Source organism: Bos mutus, chromosome 26 (assembly GCF_027580195.1).
Source record: "Bos mutus isolate GX-2022 chromosome 26, NWIPB_WYAK_1.1, whole genome shotgun sequence".
Classification (NCBI taxonomy): domain Eukaryota; kingdom Metazoa; phylum Chordata; class Mammalia; order Artiodactyla; family Bovidae; genus Bos; species Bos mutus.
In genome coordinates, this window is record NC_091642.1 from 26952826 (window position 1) to 26968128 (window position 15303).

The window sequence follows — 15303 nt, forward strand, 5'->3', positions numbered from 1 at the left end:
AACTTGGGTCCAGCACCTATAGCCATAGAGGTTGGGTCACATCATGGGAATGAGACTGATGGAGCTCCAGTAATTATGTAGCCATTACAACAGTGTGGGTTCCAGAGGAAGGGGCTCACTGGACAGCCTTCTTAAAACCTGTTTGGCACTGAGACAGTTACAATTAAATACCTAAAGAGAACATTTCAAATATGACCATATTTCATTTATAAGAAGTGATTCAAAGAGAATACCTTTGCTCACATGAAACAATCTTGATTATTTCAGGGCAAAAGATAAAAGTGTTGCTTAGAGGTAATAGTAGCACTAACAGTCCCTGTTGAAAGTAATCATCTATTTTTCTAACTCTCTCATTTTGGATCTCATCTTCATTCCAAAATAGGAAATTGGTGGCAAAACCTGGGTATTCCCTCTATCCCCCTAATTCCGTCTAACCTCCTCCCAGTGTGTAGAAGGTAACTTTGGTTTGAGTTTTGTAAGAGTAACAGCAGGAAACTACATTTTCTCTTTCAGATTTCAGCTCAAAGACATATTAAACCATGGCAAAAAGCCAAAACAGACTTGCTTGTGACCCGTGAAATGGAGCGATTGCTTCTGACACGGGTATGCAGTTTTTCTCTGGTTGTACCTAAGACCCTTTTTCCTTTCAGGGATACTTGTTCCTCACTTGGTTGAATAGTCTTGTACTTTACTCCACCAGAGAGACACATTAGGGCATTCGTCGTGGTCAGAGGTCACTGGAATCTCAGTGGCTTCTTCTCCCCTCCACGCATGCCACTGCCCACCCTCCCCAGTCCTAAATACAATCAATCTCACATTGGGGTGGGGCTGTCCCTAGTGCCACTGGAGTGCTCTCTGTCTCAGTGACCCTCTCTGACCCTGGCTCTTTCCCAAGGGCCCTGACTCCAGACGCCGAGCCCTCATGGACATGATGGGAGGAGTTCTGGAAGTCAAGAAGGAAGACATTTTGAGAATGGTGAGATTCCTGGCCATCCTTATGGAAGGTGGAATGGGATGGAGCGAGCTACTTAAACATGACCATTTTTTCCTATGTGAACCTAAATTTTAGAAATTCTACAGCAATAAATACACCACCCCCAGTGCCTCATAAGGGCTTCCCTGGTGGCTCAGACAGTAAAGAATCTGCCTGCAGTGCAGGATACCCAGGTTCGATTCCTAAGTCAGGAAGATCCCCTGGAGAAGGGAATGGCAACCCACTCCAGTATTCTTGCCTGGAGAATTCTATGGACAGAGGAGCCTGGCGGGCTATAGTCCATGGGGCAGCATAGAGTTGGACATGACGGAGTGACTAACATTTTCACTTCACTCAGTACCTTATAAACATGTACCAGGCAAATAAGAAGTTTGGAACCACAGGCTTGTCCTCCAATCTGGAAAAAAGCCAACAAATGAACAACTGAAAAAGCAACTACAGTGGTTTTGGTCTCTACAGAAAGCAGGGATAAAAAAAAAAAAAAAAAGCAGGGATAAAATTTCACCTGTAATTCTCCAGATACACCAAGGAACATGCCCTTTGATACCTGATATAGGTATCCCTGGAGCTCTGACATAGCTCTAGCTATGAGGATATCAACTTGCAAGTCTGAACTTGTCAGCTCGGAATCAGGGTTCATCCCAAACTATTCACCCTGGCTTAAGTCACAGAAAAACAGTTGTAACATTTTTTCATATCCTTTGGTCAAAGCGTTAGGTCATTGTCTCACCAATGTAAAGAACTATACCCTTTTAAAGGGCTCTTTTTTAAAACTGTAACAGTAACTGTGAGTTTTACTGTATTGCTACATTTATATTTAACCTAGATGCTTTCCTTTATTTCTTCAGGTGATTCCTCAGCCTCCGTTCATGGTAAAACCTGATGCTTTGTGGTCTGAAGAGGAAAGGAAGCTCTTCAAAGAGTATGAGAAAAAAGTCAAGGAGTTAAATGAAGAAAGAGATAAGTATAGAAAGGTCAGAAGAGCAGAGAATATGGCCTATGTTACCAAGGGTTTTGTTTCAGTATCTTTTCAAATGACATTTCAAAAGGCATTTTCTCAGTGCCTTTAGTAACCTCAGGATGTTGTTTCAGCTTAAACTCTCAACAGAATTTGAGGAAGTGAATGCAGATAAATTTAAAGACTTAGAACAATTTTAAACAATAAGAACACACAGCAAAATTGAAGGTTCTTATTGATTTCCCATTTTACATCATTTCAATTCATTTGATCCTCCAGTCATTCTTCAGATGTTTAATGAACTCCTATGACAGTATGTTCAAGGCACCGTAAGGTACTTCTGTCTCTTGCCTACATCAATTTAAGCTGTAGGCTCTTGCTGTATTTGCTCTCAATTTCCAGGAAAAGACTTGAAAGAAGAATGACGCAATCAATAGAATTCTAATTTGAGATTTTTGAAATGCAGGTCTCCTACTTTTCTCTTTCCATCATAAAGAAACATTCCAACATTGAAATTGCTTACAATTCTAATAGACATGTAAAAGGTGATGGTATACAACCAAGTTAATATTTATCCTTCTGTGAAGAAAGTAAAATCATACCGTCATTCAAGGCAGGACAGTTTGTCAGCTTTATAGAGGCCATATTTTATGAACATCTCCTTTGAACCTATTGTTAACTGGTCCCTGTTTTTATTCACTGCAGTCCTCTAACAGTGCCCTTGCGTTTTATCCAAAATAAGTAGTTCTGAGTGCAGTAAAGATGTCAAGAAGTTAACAGAATTCAGATGCCTAAAGTGGTGGCATTTGCTCCATGGTCTTGCACTGTAAAATGGTCTCTAGCCTACAGCTTCACCCCCTGCCCCTTGACCATGCTCACCTGGTAAAAAGTCAGCCTTGATTAAACCAGCACTCAACTTTTTCTGCATTCACACCATACAGTGGGTGAAGAAATATAACAAAGTGACTATAAGTTTTGCTTTTGGAGTTGGACAGTTTGCATCCAATGTGGCTCGTGGAAATGTTATTATCTCTCAAAACCTGTCTCCTCATCTGTAAAATGGCCATTCTGGAACCTTCCTTCTGTACTGTTGTGGGAATGCAAGAAGGCAATACCTGTAGTTTTCTTAGCATTGCCCCCAAACTCAGGAAATGACCCCATGTTAGCTATTTTAAAGAATAAAAATAATAGTTCACACTCATAGTATTAAGAAAAATTAAAAAATTAAATCACTGTGAGATCATTAAAAAAAAGAAAAGAAAAAATGCTCCATGGTTTCACTCTGATGACCTTAGTCTTTATTGGGTTCTTAAAGCTGCTCAACGATGCTATCCCCCGCAGCTTTCAGTTTCCCCCTGGTTTAACCTGGTGGATCTTTTTTAAAATACAGATTCAGATTTTTTCATCCTGAGGACAGAGAAGCCCCCTGAGATTCTCCATTTCTGTTGAGCAACCACACGGTTCAGCTGCTGCTGCTGGTCGGTAGTCTACACTTTAAGTGGCAAGATCCTAGAGGATCATGCCGTGTGCTCTCCTCTGTCCTCGGACTTCGGACACCTGACCCTCAACTCTCCCCTTGGTTTCGCTCAGAGAAGAGGAGCAACTAGAAGAGATTTTCCTTACCTTTCTCCCACCACATCTACCACCCACCCGCCTTGAATCCATATATCCTTCCTCCCTTTCTGTTCCTTGTGGGTAAAATGGCCTTGTAGCCACCCACGCCTCGTGTTCCACTCCATGCGCTGGGTCCCGTCCCATCCATCTGCTTAATGCTGTCGCTCCAACCCTCGCCCCCATTTCCCTGCAGCACCAGTTTGCCCCTCTCTACTGGATTTTCCCGTAGATGCATGCTGTAGTCTTAGGTGTTGTATACATCTCTTATATTTACAAAAGAAAAAAGACTCCTTTGTAGGTTTATTTAAAAAAAAAACAAAACCTTTGTATTATGGAAAATGTCAAACATATGTAAAAGTAGAGAGACAATATAACAGACCCAGGAGTAACATCTGTGGCTGAAGGGGAAGCCCAGAACACCTCACAAGGCCTGCCCTCCACCTGCCCCTTCCTTTTGGCAAAATGTAAACAATCACTCCCTAGGAACATCTGATGTTCCAACATGTTAACTTTGCTGCTGATTCCTTTTAGTCTTTAGAAACAGAAATGAAGAAACTTCAAAATTCTATTCAAGAAGGCACACAGAATTTTGATGAACATTTGAAAAGACTCTTTGAAAGGAGAGTGAAGGCAGAGATGGTTGTCAACCAGGTAAATAAAAGCCTCACTTATATGACATTCTTTTAAGGAGCCTCCAAGGCCTTTCACTCTTCTTAGGATAAAGACCAGCACCCTGTCTGGCAGGAAGGCCCTGACCTGCTGGCCCTGCATCCTGTTCCAGCCTCATCTGTACCACCCGCCCCCTCACTTGCCATGTTCCACTCTCTGCCACCTGGTTCACACCACCTCCTTGCTCCCAACTCTGCCAATAATACTGTCTTCCAACCTCTTTGCTTCCTGCACTATATTTACGCATCTGTCAGGTCCCAACTAGGTTAGATCTTCCTGTTATATATTCTGTTCTTTTACTTTCTATCACTTAGTACAACTGAATTTTAATTTATTGAGTTACTTTTTAATGCTCCCAAGACTAAGCTCCATGAGGGTAGGGACTGAGTCTCTCTTGTTCATCCTTATATTTCCAGCAACTGGCAAAGGGTTGGGCTCATCCTATATGTGGAATGACCAAATAGTCTACATGCCCCAAAAAATCAGATGAAAAATCTGACTTACTTTGATTCAGCAGTAAGAATGTAAATGAAGTATACAATAACTTAAAAACAAGAAGACGAAGAATGAAGCCTTTAAATTCTGAGGGAAAATTATTCCTAACAGATTCTATGTCAGACCAAACTATTAATTGAATGTAAAAAGAGAGTAATGATATTTTGAGAAATGCAAGGTCTCAAAAATTTTTGAGCACCCATTCTCTGCAAGTTAATGGAAGATGAATCTCACCAAAGCAAAGGGGATCAACCAAGAAAGATGAGAGGAGTTAAGGAAGCTCCTGGACAGTATCTGTATTGTCAGGGTCCCAACAGGAAAAATACCCTGAAAGGGTTACATTTAAGAGAGGGAATGCAGGGACTCCTAACTGAGGTATGGGCAGGGTTAAGGGAAACAGCAAAGAGTGGTGAAACTCCCAGAGACTAGAGGTAATGGGAAGCCAGTATCATGACTAGAGCTAAAGAGGCAAGGGAAGGGCACTATTCCCAGGACCCAGTAAGACCTGTAGCCATGGGAGACGGGCTGTTCCTCAGGAGTTGTGGCCACAGAGAGAAGAACATGGTCACAGGCCCAGGAGGGAGGGAATGTGTGCATATAGTAGTTGGTGGGGGAGATTGAGAATGAGTGCTCCAGCATTAGTCATAGGAGTGCATTAATCATAATGGCCCCAAAGTGGAAATAACCCAAATGTCCAACTGTGAAATGAATAAATAAAATGTTGTTTATTCATGTAATGGCATATTATTCAACAATAAAAAGTACTAATACATTCTACCACATGAATGAACCTGGAAAGCATGCTGAGTGAATGAAGCCAGACACTCTGGGCCACATGTTGAGTGATTCTATTTATATGAAATGTCCAGAAGAGGCAAATCCATAGAGACAAAGTTAATTAGCAGTTGCCTTGGGGTGGAGGCAGGAAGACCTCTGGAAGGTGTGGGGAGAAATGCGAAATGACTGCTAACGGATTTTTTTTTTAAAGTGCTGAAATACTCTAAAATTGTGGTGTTGGTCGCACAACTGAGAATATAAGTTTAAAAACCACTGAACTACAGACTTTAAAGAACCGAATTGTATGGATTGTGAAACACATCTTATTAAAGCTGTTATTTTTAAAAGACATATTTAAAACATCCTTTCATATAAGTGAAGTCACTCAGTCGTGTCTGACCCTTTGTGACCCCATGGACTATAGCCTATCAGGCTCCTCCATCCATGGGTTTTTCCAGGCAAAAATACTGGAGTGGGGTGCCATTTCCTTCTCCAGGAAATCTTTCCGACCCAGGAATTGAACCCGGGTCTCCCGCATTCTAGGCAGATGCTTTACCATCTGAGCCACCAGGGAAGATTTTCATACAAGACAATGAGGAAATTATTAAAGGCTACTATCAAAAGGAGTCCACTTTAGAAGATCCCCTAAATGGGACAATTTAAGATTCAACAATGATAACAATTGCAATTAATTGAAGCCTATCAAATTTATTAGGTTAATGAATTTGTGATGTTTTAAAAATGCCTTCAAAGGATAACAACCAGTTTATTTGCTGCTGCTGCTGCTGCTAAGTCGCTTCAGTCGTGGCCGACTCTGTGCGAGCCCATAGACAGCAGCCCACCAGGCTCCTCCGTCCCTGGTACTCTCCAGGCAAAAATACTGGAGTGGGTTGCCATTTCCTTCTCCAATGCATGAAAGTGAAAGTGAAATTGCTCAGTTGTGTCCGACTCTTAGCGACCCCGTGGACTGCAGCCTATCGGGCTCCCCCGTCCATGGGATTTTCCAGCAAGAGTACTGGAGTGGGTTGCCACTGCCTTCTCCAGTTTATTATCTAAAAACTAATAAAGAGAAAGCGTCAGGAATTTACTCTGCTTTTCTGTATGAACTACACTGCCAGGTAACCAAATAGCAGATAGGGAGAAGCATGCCTTTATGAAAGGATTTCAATTAATAAGTGAAGAAGGAATGCTAGAAATACAGTATCACCATTTTGCAGCTCTCAAAGGATTAATGAACCTAAGCACTGAGACCTACAGCTGCTAACGTCTCAGAAAGAAAGACAATTTGACACTACCTGTTTCCTGATCAAAAAACACCATGTCCCCTATGGTCTTTTAAGACACAGATCTGATCTGTCCCCTGACCCAGCTGCAAATTTTCAAGAAACACATGGGGTAAAGGACTCTGTTGAACTCACCATAAGTGAGCAGTGAGCAAAACTCAGACTAGGTGAAACTACAGATAACTACAAATAAATGTGAGGGAAAGAAAGGGCTGAAAGAGAACCTGTGGATAATAATAGGCTTTCAAAATGTGACAGTTTTTCCAACAGACAAGTTATACAGTCATACCCAGAAGATGCGTATTTGGGTAATAATACTGTAAAGAAACACAAGGAAGTGATTACTGCAAAACTCAAGACAATGGTTATTATTGGAGTTGAGATGAGGATGGGGGCACATGGAAGGGCTGTGGCTAAGCTCCAGTTCTTGAATTGAGTGGTGATTACAGTGGTGTTTTGTCTTAATAATAACTCATTAAACTATATATTTGTTTTATGTGTTTTCCTATGTATATGTTTTATCTTGCGATGAAAATTGAAAAAAGGTAAAAACAACTGAGTAGTTATTACAAGTTTATATTCCCTTTTCCTTGAAAAGAATTTCTCTTTCTCGTGTGTCATAAACTTGCTTGGTGAGTGCCAAGTCTGTGACCCTCAATAGAAAATCCTTTCCCAGGTGGGCACATTGATTGTTTTTCCCCTTTTAAAATATTTCTACAGGAGGAATTGAAAATAAACAACCTTATTTTCTCTTTGCTGTTGGATGAAGAAATAAGCTCCAGAGAAACATTCCTGAACAACTACCTTGCAAGGAAGCAGGAGGAGAGGGTAAATACAGTGTCTGATATCTGAGTATCAGCAGTTTCTGACCAATTGCTCCCACTTGACAAGAGTCCACACTCCTGCCTGGCCCCTTCTTTCTTTCTACATTCCTTCTCAAACGTGTGTGTGTTCCTTGGCTGCCTGTCTGGGACTTTTAACCACTGACTGGCTATGGGACCTTGGACAAGACATAACCATTAAAGCTATTTTCAAGCTCTTGTCTAGGGTGTATTGTTCTTTCTGGGCCATTTGGCACTCTGTTTCACTAAATATGTAAGTAATGGGTTAGCTTATAGAATGAAAAGCTGTAATATTTTTTAAAATGCTAATAGATATGTTTCATGAAAGATACAATGAATACAAAATGCTTGTCACATAATTTTCAAAAGATGTCAGGTTTTATTAATAGTATTAATAAATGATATTTATGAAAGAATGATTTAAAGTATCATATGACATTCACTTGTGTTTGCCAGACACGCAAAGGCAGGCTGGGGGATGAGAAAGCCATTTAATGAAAATAAGAAAGGGCTTCAGCTGTATCCTGATTAAGAGTTGTTGGCATGGAGAAGCCTGGGGCAAGTTAATTAGAACCTGGGCTACCTATGTGTTTGGTTTGGGAAGCAGATTTGGCTTTCCCTGGTTGGTCCTCAGTTGAAAGTGATGGCAAAAATTAGGAAAGCTGAAAGTTATTGACCAAGTTCTGACAGTTTAGGGGCCAATCACAGCAGAGGTTGTGGTTTCAATTCCTGGCTGGTTGCAGACTGTGAGTCAGTTCTATTTTTTTTTTTTTTTTTTTATACACCGACCCCTTCAGAGGCCGGGTTGCTTATTCAATATGGCGGTCTCGGGTATCTCCGCCAGCCGGGCCTCCAGTTCTATTTTTATATATGGCCTGGCCATCCTCCATTTACTAATATGTATCCAGTCTCTCAGAACCCAGGCCCACATGACTCCCAAGCCTGTGCAATTTCATCACCCACACTGCTCTGCCAAGGGTGTAGTATGCTCCCTGGTCACTTACACACTCGTGTACAGAGCTGGCTACACTTTGAAACAGGTGATTGGATGTTTGTCCTTTCAAAGCCTCCAGTGGGTTTACTTTCTTCTATGAATGTTATCTGTAATTGATACTTCAATTCACATTAATCTTGTACTAGGGAATTCCCTGGAGAAGGCAATGGCACCCCACTCCAGTACTCTTGCTTGAAAATCCCATGGACAGAGGAGCCTGGTGGGCTGTAGTCCATGGGGTTGCGAAGAGTCAGACATGACTGAGCGACTTCACTTTCACTTTTCACTTTCATGCATTGGAGAAGGAAATGGCATCCCACTCCAGTGTTCTTGGTTGGAGAATCCCAGGGACGGGGGAGCCTGGTGGGCTGCCGTCTATGGGGTCACACAGAGTCGGACACAACTGAAGCGACTTAGCAGCAGCAGCAGGGAATTCCTTGTTCTTTTTAGTATGCTCAATATTTGTATTTATCCTGAAAACTCTCCAGTTCCAATCTTCTATTTCTGATGTTATTCTAGAACCAGACCACAGAGGCCATCCGGAAGTCTAGAGAAGACCTGGATACGTACAAGGAACACTATGACAACTTACTGGCGGAAGACAAAGTGAGAGCTGTTGCCTCAGTCACTTCCCAGTGTGATAGCATTGCTGCTGCCTGGATTTGGGAAAGATTAAAAGGGATACAATCTAATCTTCTCATAGCATTTTCTCCTACTGTAATTCTCAGTTATGGGTAAACTCCATTCTATGCCATTGTGTATTTCTAAAAATCATTGTGTAAAATAAATGTTTGTAAACTTTGCTCTGGTTTAAACTTTCTCTTGCACAAAAAAAGAGAGAGCTCATCTAGACTTCAGAGCCTTTCAAACTTCAGGTTGCAATCCCCCTTAGCTGGTTATGAAATCAATTAAGTAGGCTATGACCAGCAGATTTATAAATGGAAAAGACTAGGATAGAAAAGCAAACAGAAGAATAGAATGGAATGTAACAAAATAGAGGTACCTTGTCTGTTTTATAAATATTATTTTGTGAAACTTCAGTTCTAAATAAAACCCTAGTGGCTCAGACAGTAAAGAATCTGCCTGCAATGCAGGAGACCTGGGTTCAAACCCTGGGTCAAGAAGATTTCCTAGAGAAGGGAATGGCAACCCACACTGGTGTTCTTGCCTGGAGAATCCCAAGGACAGAGGAGCCTGGAAGGCTACAGTCTATAGGGCTGCAAAGAGTTGGACACTACTGAGTGACTAACACTTCACTTTCACTTCACTTCAGTTCTAAGTGGTTTCTAAGACTTCTTACATGAAATAATATTTTTAGTTTACTGAGGTGCTTCTTCTTTAAGGTAAATCTTTGTGAAATCCTTGCACAGTGAGTGGTCACCCTTTAACAAGTCTATGTTATAAACCAAATATTCATGGATTTTTAAAAATCAAAGTGATACAATTAATATTTTAAAGAGTATTTTCACAGATAAAAGCCTTCTGAACAAAGTTGCAATCCTGGGAATGATATGTTTTTCTTTAGGTTCTGGATCGCAGCTTTAAAAAGGAATTTTCTGAAATTCCCAGTCATCAGGTGGATATACTCTACAAACTTTTTAAACGCCGACCAAGGTTTGTTTCTCCTTTGCTATCATGTTTCTGAGAAAAAAAAATTGTTATTAGATTTTAGCTTTTTCTCCAAATTATTTCATAATATTCAGTGTAACATCATTTACATGAAAATGTCCAAGTATTTTTATCTTAACTCAGTTTTTTAAAGATTATTATATCTTAACAGTACAATGAAGACTGATGACTTCATTATTTAGAAAAAAAAAAAATACAAGACAGTTTTATTTTTTTGAGGAGGTGAACTATTCGATATATTGATTATGATGGTGGCTCCCCAACTGTGTGTGTTTGTTAAACTCATTAAACTGGACACTAACAAGGGGAAAAAAAACAAAAAAACAAAAATTACACAAATTCCTTTTCAGAGATAAAAAAAAAAATGTAATGTATATAAACACATTCTTTTTTTTTCTTTAAAAATATTCTATGCTTTATCTGTATGAGAAAACATATTTTGGGTAAAACCAAATGATGTGCTGAATTTGCTTTAAATTAGTATAATAAAAAAGTGTTATCAGTGAGAAATAGATGAAACAGAGTGGCAAAAAAAAAAAAAAAAAAGTTAATGAAAAAAAAAAATTAAGTGTCTAGGTAATCATAGTGCTATTATAGGTTCTGTTTTATACATGAAAGTCGTTCCTGACAAGATATAGATAGCAGACAGATTTATAAACTGTTTTTCCCAAGATGTGTTCTAACACGTATGCATCCCTTGTGGTGTCAATTGGAATTACACATAAAAGGCTTCCAGGACAAAATAAGTTTAAGGAAATACAGGGTTGAAAAAGATATATAATTTTCTTTGCTGAAGAACATTTCAGAACTTTCTGTAGTCTTTGCATCCCACGTGAGAAATAGAGTAGGAAGTGTTTTCCAGACCCTTTCCTCAGAGCATCTCATGTGATTGTGTTCAAGACAAAGTTTGAAAAATGCCAGTATGAATGCCTGACAATAACCATTATCAACATAATTCTGAAATATCTGATTTTGATACTTGAGAGTACCAAACAATTAATTTCACAAATTTCCAAATTTTTACCTATACAGATTTCCGTAATTTTTAATCAAACGTAATGTAGGAATCACGGAGTTTGTCACAAAGGCTTATCTGTGTCTAAGATACAGACTGATTCTCTCACTTTTGACAGATTATATGCAACCTGAGAAATTCAGCCTAGAACAAACCTTGTATCTTGGTTTCCCTGTTTTTAAAGGAGTGAGTTATATATGCCTATGAAGAAAGAAGTGAGACCTATCGAAAGGCAGTAGTGGAAAAAGAATAAGCTGTATTGTCCAGCAGCATTAGCTTTAAATACTAACTCCACACCTTTCAGACCTGTGGCCTTGGTCAGTCACTTCTCTCAGAGACTCACTTCCTTCTAGAAAAGGAGGGTAACTATAGTAACTTCACAGCACATTGTGAGGTGCCTTGAGGGTAAGTGCTGGCACAAGTCTCAGTACCCTTCTCTTCCCAGCTGCAGCCCGGCAGACAAAACCAGTCCATAATGTAGATAAAAAAGAGGCACTTCTCCAGGTGCACGCATAGCTGAACACATTCCAGGCTATTCACCTGCAACAAAGACATCAGTAGAGGACGTGTGGGCCAGAACCAGGGAACATCCGCACTTCTCTCAGGCATTTACTTGCCTGCTTAAAATGCCCAGAAGGGAGACATTTTCTTGTGCAGTTAACGCTTACAGTGCTGATTGCAGTTGGGGGACATCTGTCGTCCACTTACAGTCATGTCTGAGGATCCCAAAGATGTCGAAAGGCCCCAGCAGGTGCTTTTCTCTTTGGAGTAATCCACCCACTAACCACAGGGAAGTGCCATGCAGTGTCACACCTCTGCTAAAGGTTATATTATTTAACAGTGATTGTTTTGTATGTGAAAATATGAAACGTTGATGGGCTTTTATTGATAATACCAGGATTCACAAACACAAAATACATGCAGAAACGACCAGTCTTGTGCCTTTTGGAGAGCGACCAGGATCTGGGAAATTGAATAAGGATGCCTTTGCCCAGTTAATGAAAGCCATGGATGACTTGGACAGTACTAATAATATGCCAGAAGGCTTGGACACCTCTGTCTGGGAACATTTCTGCATGACCAGAAGAGCAAAAGTGGAAAATGAACAGAAAGTATATAACATTTTATCATTCTATTGTATTTCATTTCACTTAGTATCCTAGTATCAAATATATAGTTTATGGTGGTCAGTCCTTCTAGAAAAGCTAATTATTTAGGTTTCCCATTAAGGTAGCAGTTAGTAATATTAATAATAATTATAAAGAAATAAAATATTAACCTTGGTCCGATTGAGGGCTAAGTACAGGCCTACTTGTAGACCCACTATCCAAAATGATGGCCATTAGCCACACATGGTTATTTTTTATGCGAAATAAATGTGGACAGTTCTAATTGAGACATGCAGTTATTGGAAAATATGGGCAGAGTTAGAAGATTTAGTATGAAAAAAAGAATGGAAAATGTCCCAATATTTTTTATATTCTTTACAGGTTGAAATGATAATGTTTTGGATATATTGTGTTAAATAAAAGAGTAAAGTTAATTTCACCTGTTTCATTTCACTTTTGTAATGTGGCTCCTACAAAATTTAAAATTATGTATGCAGCTGGCATTGATTGCTCACATGACGTTTCTCTAGGACAACACTGTTATAGACACAACTTCTGTCTGCTCTGGTCTTGAGTAGTGTTCATCTCTTTTTGCATAGACTAGAATTATATTTCACCAGAACCACCCAGAACAAAGTTTATAGTTTTGCTAGAATGTTTTGTTAATGTAAAAAAACAGTAGCAATTTGCGAGTGTGTTTAATTGGGAAAAGACTCCTTCCTCTTGTTGCTTCTTGACCACACCCTGCCTCCACTCCCCCCGATTCCCTAAATTGGGTGCCACATGTGCGAGGCTGTCATATTTTTGTTGAAGTATCTATGACTGTAAAATTTTGTCTAAGATGATAAGATATAAGAAAAATCCTAGCTGCATGCCTATTGTCTTTCAATGAGAAGCAATTTTGACACTTTTGGGGGATACTTTTCTAATTATTCATGGGATGTGCCATGTAAGTTTCAAGTTTCTTGTATTACATAATGGCAGGGATTTAAATTTTTACTAATTTATTAGAAAGTTGGACTTAAGTTTTGTAATAAAGTTAAAAGATGTATATTTCTCAAGTTCTTTAAAATTAGTTTGCTTTTATTTCTAAAGCTCCATATGTTCTGAGATGTTTGTGGTTTGATTTCTTCAGGTAAAGCAGAAAGCTGCTGGCTTAATAGAAATGGTGGCTTTCCTCCGGAGAAGAACTGAGGATGATGAGAAGGTGCAACATGAAATTGAAAAAGTGTTCCATGAGCTCATCCTGTAATTTGAACCTTTCATTCACGTTCATGTTTTCAAAATATAAGCTAGGGCTAAATTAAGTTGTGTTATCATGGGGGGAGAGTGCTGACTCACGGGTTTACAGCTGGCACTGACTTCACCTATTCATGCTTTATAGCTTCTCTTGGAGAAAGTGCATTTTGTTATGTAAGACCTTATTTCAGAATGAAATTTACTTTCATGCTCCCTGTTCTTACTGCAAACCATCAAGTTTTTTTTTTGTTTTTTTTTTTACTTTTCAATGTTTTTCCTTTTTAGAATTTGAATTATGATTTACTTATATTAGTTTCAGATGCACCAATAGTGATCTGATATTGCTATACGTTACTCAGTGATCTCCATGATAAGCCTCGTTAGCATTTGTCATCATACAAAATTCTGATAATATTATTGACTATATTTATATTCCCTATGGTATACCTTACATCCCTGTGACTTACTTAACAAACATGTAAGTTTGGGGAAAGGCTTTTATTTTAATCTCCTTCCACATAAAAATACAAAGAATATGTTTCTGCTAGTAAGTACTTTTAGGCTCAAGCCACACAAGCAAAACAGTGTGGAAATTTAGGCAGATATCCAAGAAATTTCCATCTGTATGCCTCATAAGCTAGTATTTTTCTTCAGGGGAGCTTGTTGCATTTTCCTGAGTGACTAAGATACTGTCCTCTGTCCTTACTTCACTTTTGGCCGTATTTATAGCCACATTGATAAATACTTCTCTGATGTCTCCAAGTTCATCATTAAACATCATTTTCAGATCTAGGTGATAAGCAAGTATATGGATTACCTAAAAATAGATTTGATAAGTAGCATGCAGATTAAACATTGTTAATATAATATCAGAGATCAATACATGAAGTCAGAACAAATCTACCTAAAGAGATTTGTTATTTGGTAGTGTCTCTGATTTTTTTCCACTTACGTTCAAAAGCATATTAATCTTTTCTTAATCATGAAGTAAAACTTTATGAATGTGTTTCTGTGCATACCATTCTGTAAATAGCCCAAGTGTAATTCCATATCCTCAAGAAAAGAAGTATCACAGAGATCTCTAGGACAGCTTGTCATTGGAAAAATATTTTCCACATTAATCTCCAGTGTGTTTCCTTTCAGCTTAAGGAAAATTAATTTTGAATTTTATATCATACATATTTTATTGAATGTATATATCAAATTATAGGTGAAATTTGGAATATAAATATGTCACAACTACTTAATTTGAAGTCTTTTTCAATTTAGATTACAGGAAGAGAAAGTGAAATTCCAGTTGAATTTGACGATCCAAATCCTCCTTAAACAAGGACAGGTAGAACTGGAGAATTTCCAGTTAATGCTGGATTATTCTGATGCAATCCTCATCAACAAGATCATAATTGAAGACTTGAATTCTGTGATTCGGGTAATTAGCATTTTTTAAAAAGAAAAAAACATGTCACCTGCTGTGCCAAATATTTTTCATGTTCCCCCATTTCTATGGGAAATCATTCAGTTGAGTCAGTAGGTGATTCCTACCCTGAAGAAGTTTACACGTGTGTCCAGGCCCCACATCTAGACATGGATATATTTTCTAAAAGCTTCCCAAATAATTTTAAGGTAAAAAGAAGTTCAAGACCATGGAGTTAAATGTTCATTCTACTATACCATCATTTTGTTAG

At 38.9% G+C, this 15303-nt stretch overlaps 1 protein-coding gene across 2 annotated transcripts in view; it reads left to right on the forward strand.

Annotated features, from left to right (window-relative positions):
* Positions 1-15303, forward strand: part of CFAP43 (cilia and flagella associated protein 43) — a 103099-nt gene that overhangs the window by 77597 nt on the left and 10199 nt on the right. For both annotated transcript variants that reach the window (XM_070363411.1, XM_070363410.1), the window contains 10 exons: positions 514-603; positions 896-976; positions 1843-1968; positions 4098-4217; positions 7511-7618; positions 9146-9232; positions 10152-10240; positions 12169-12382; positions 13515-13627; positions 14888-15047. In XM_070363411.1, the coding sequence (XP_070219512.1) occupies positions 514-603; positions 896-976; positions 1843-1968; positions 4098-4217; positions 7511-7618; positions 9146-9232; positions 10152-10240; positions 12169-12382; positions 13515-13627; positions 14888-15047 (1188 nt within the window). The remainder of the gene's footprint in view (positions 1-513; positions 604-895; positions 977-1842; positions 1969-4097; positions 4218-7510; positions 7619-9145; positions 9233-10151; positions 10241-12168; positions 12383-13514; positions 13628-14887; positions 15048-15303) is intronic.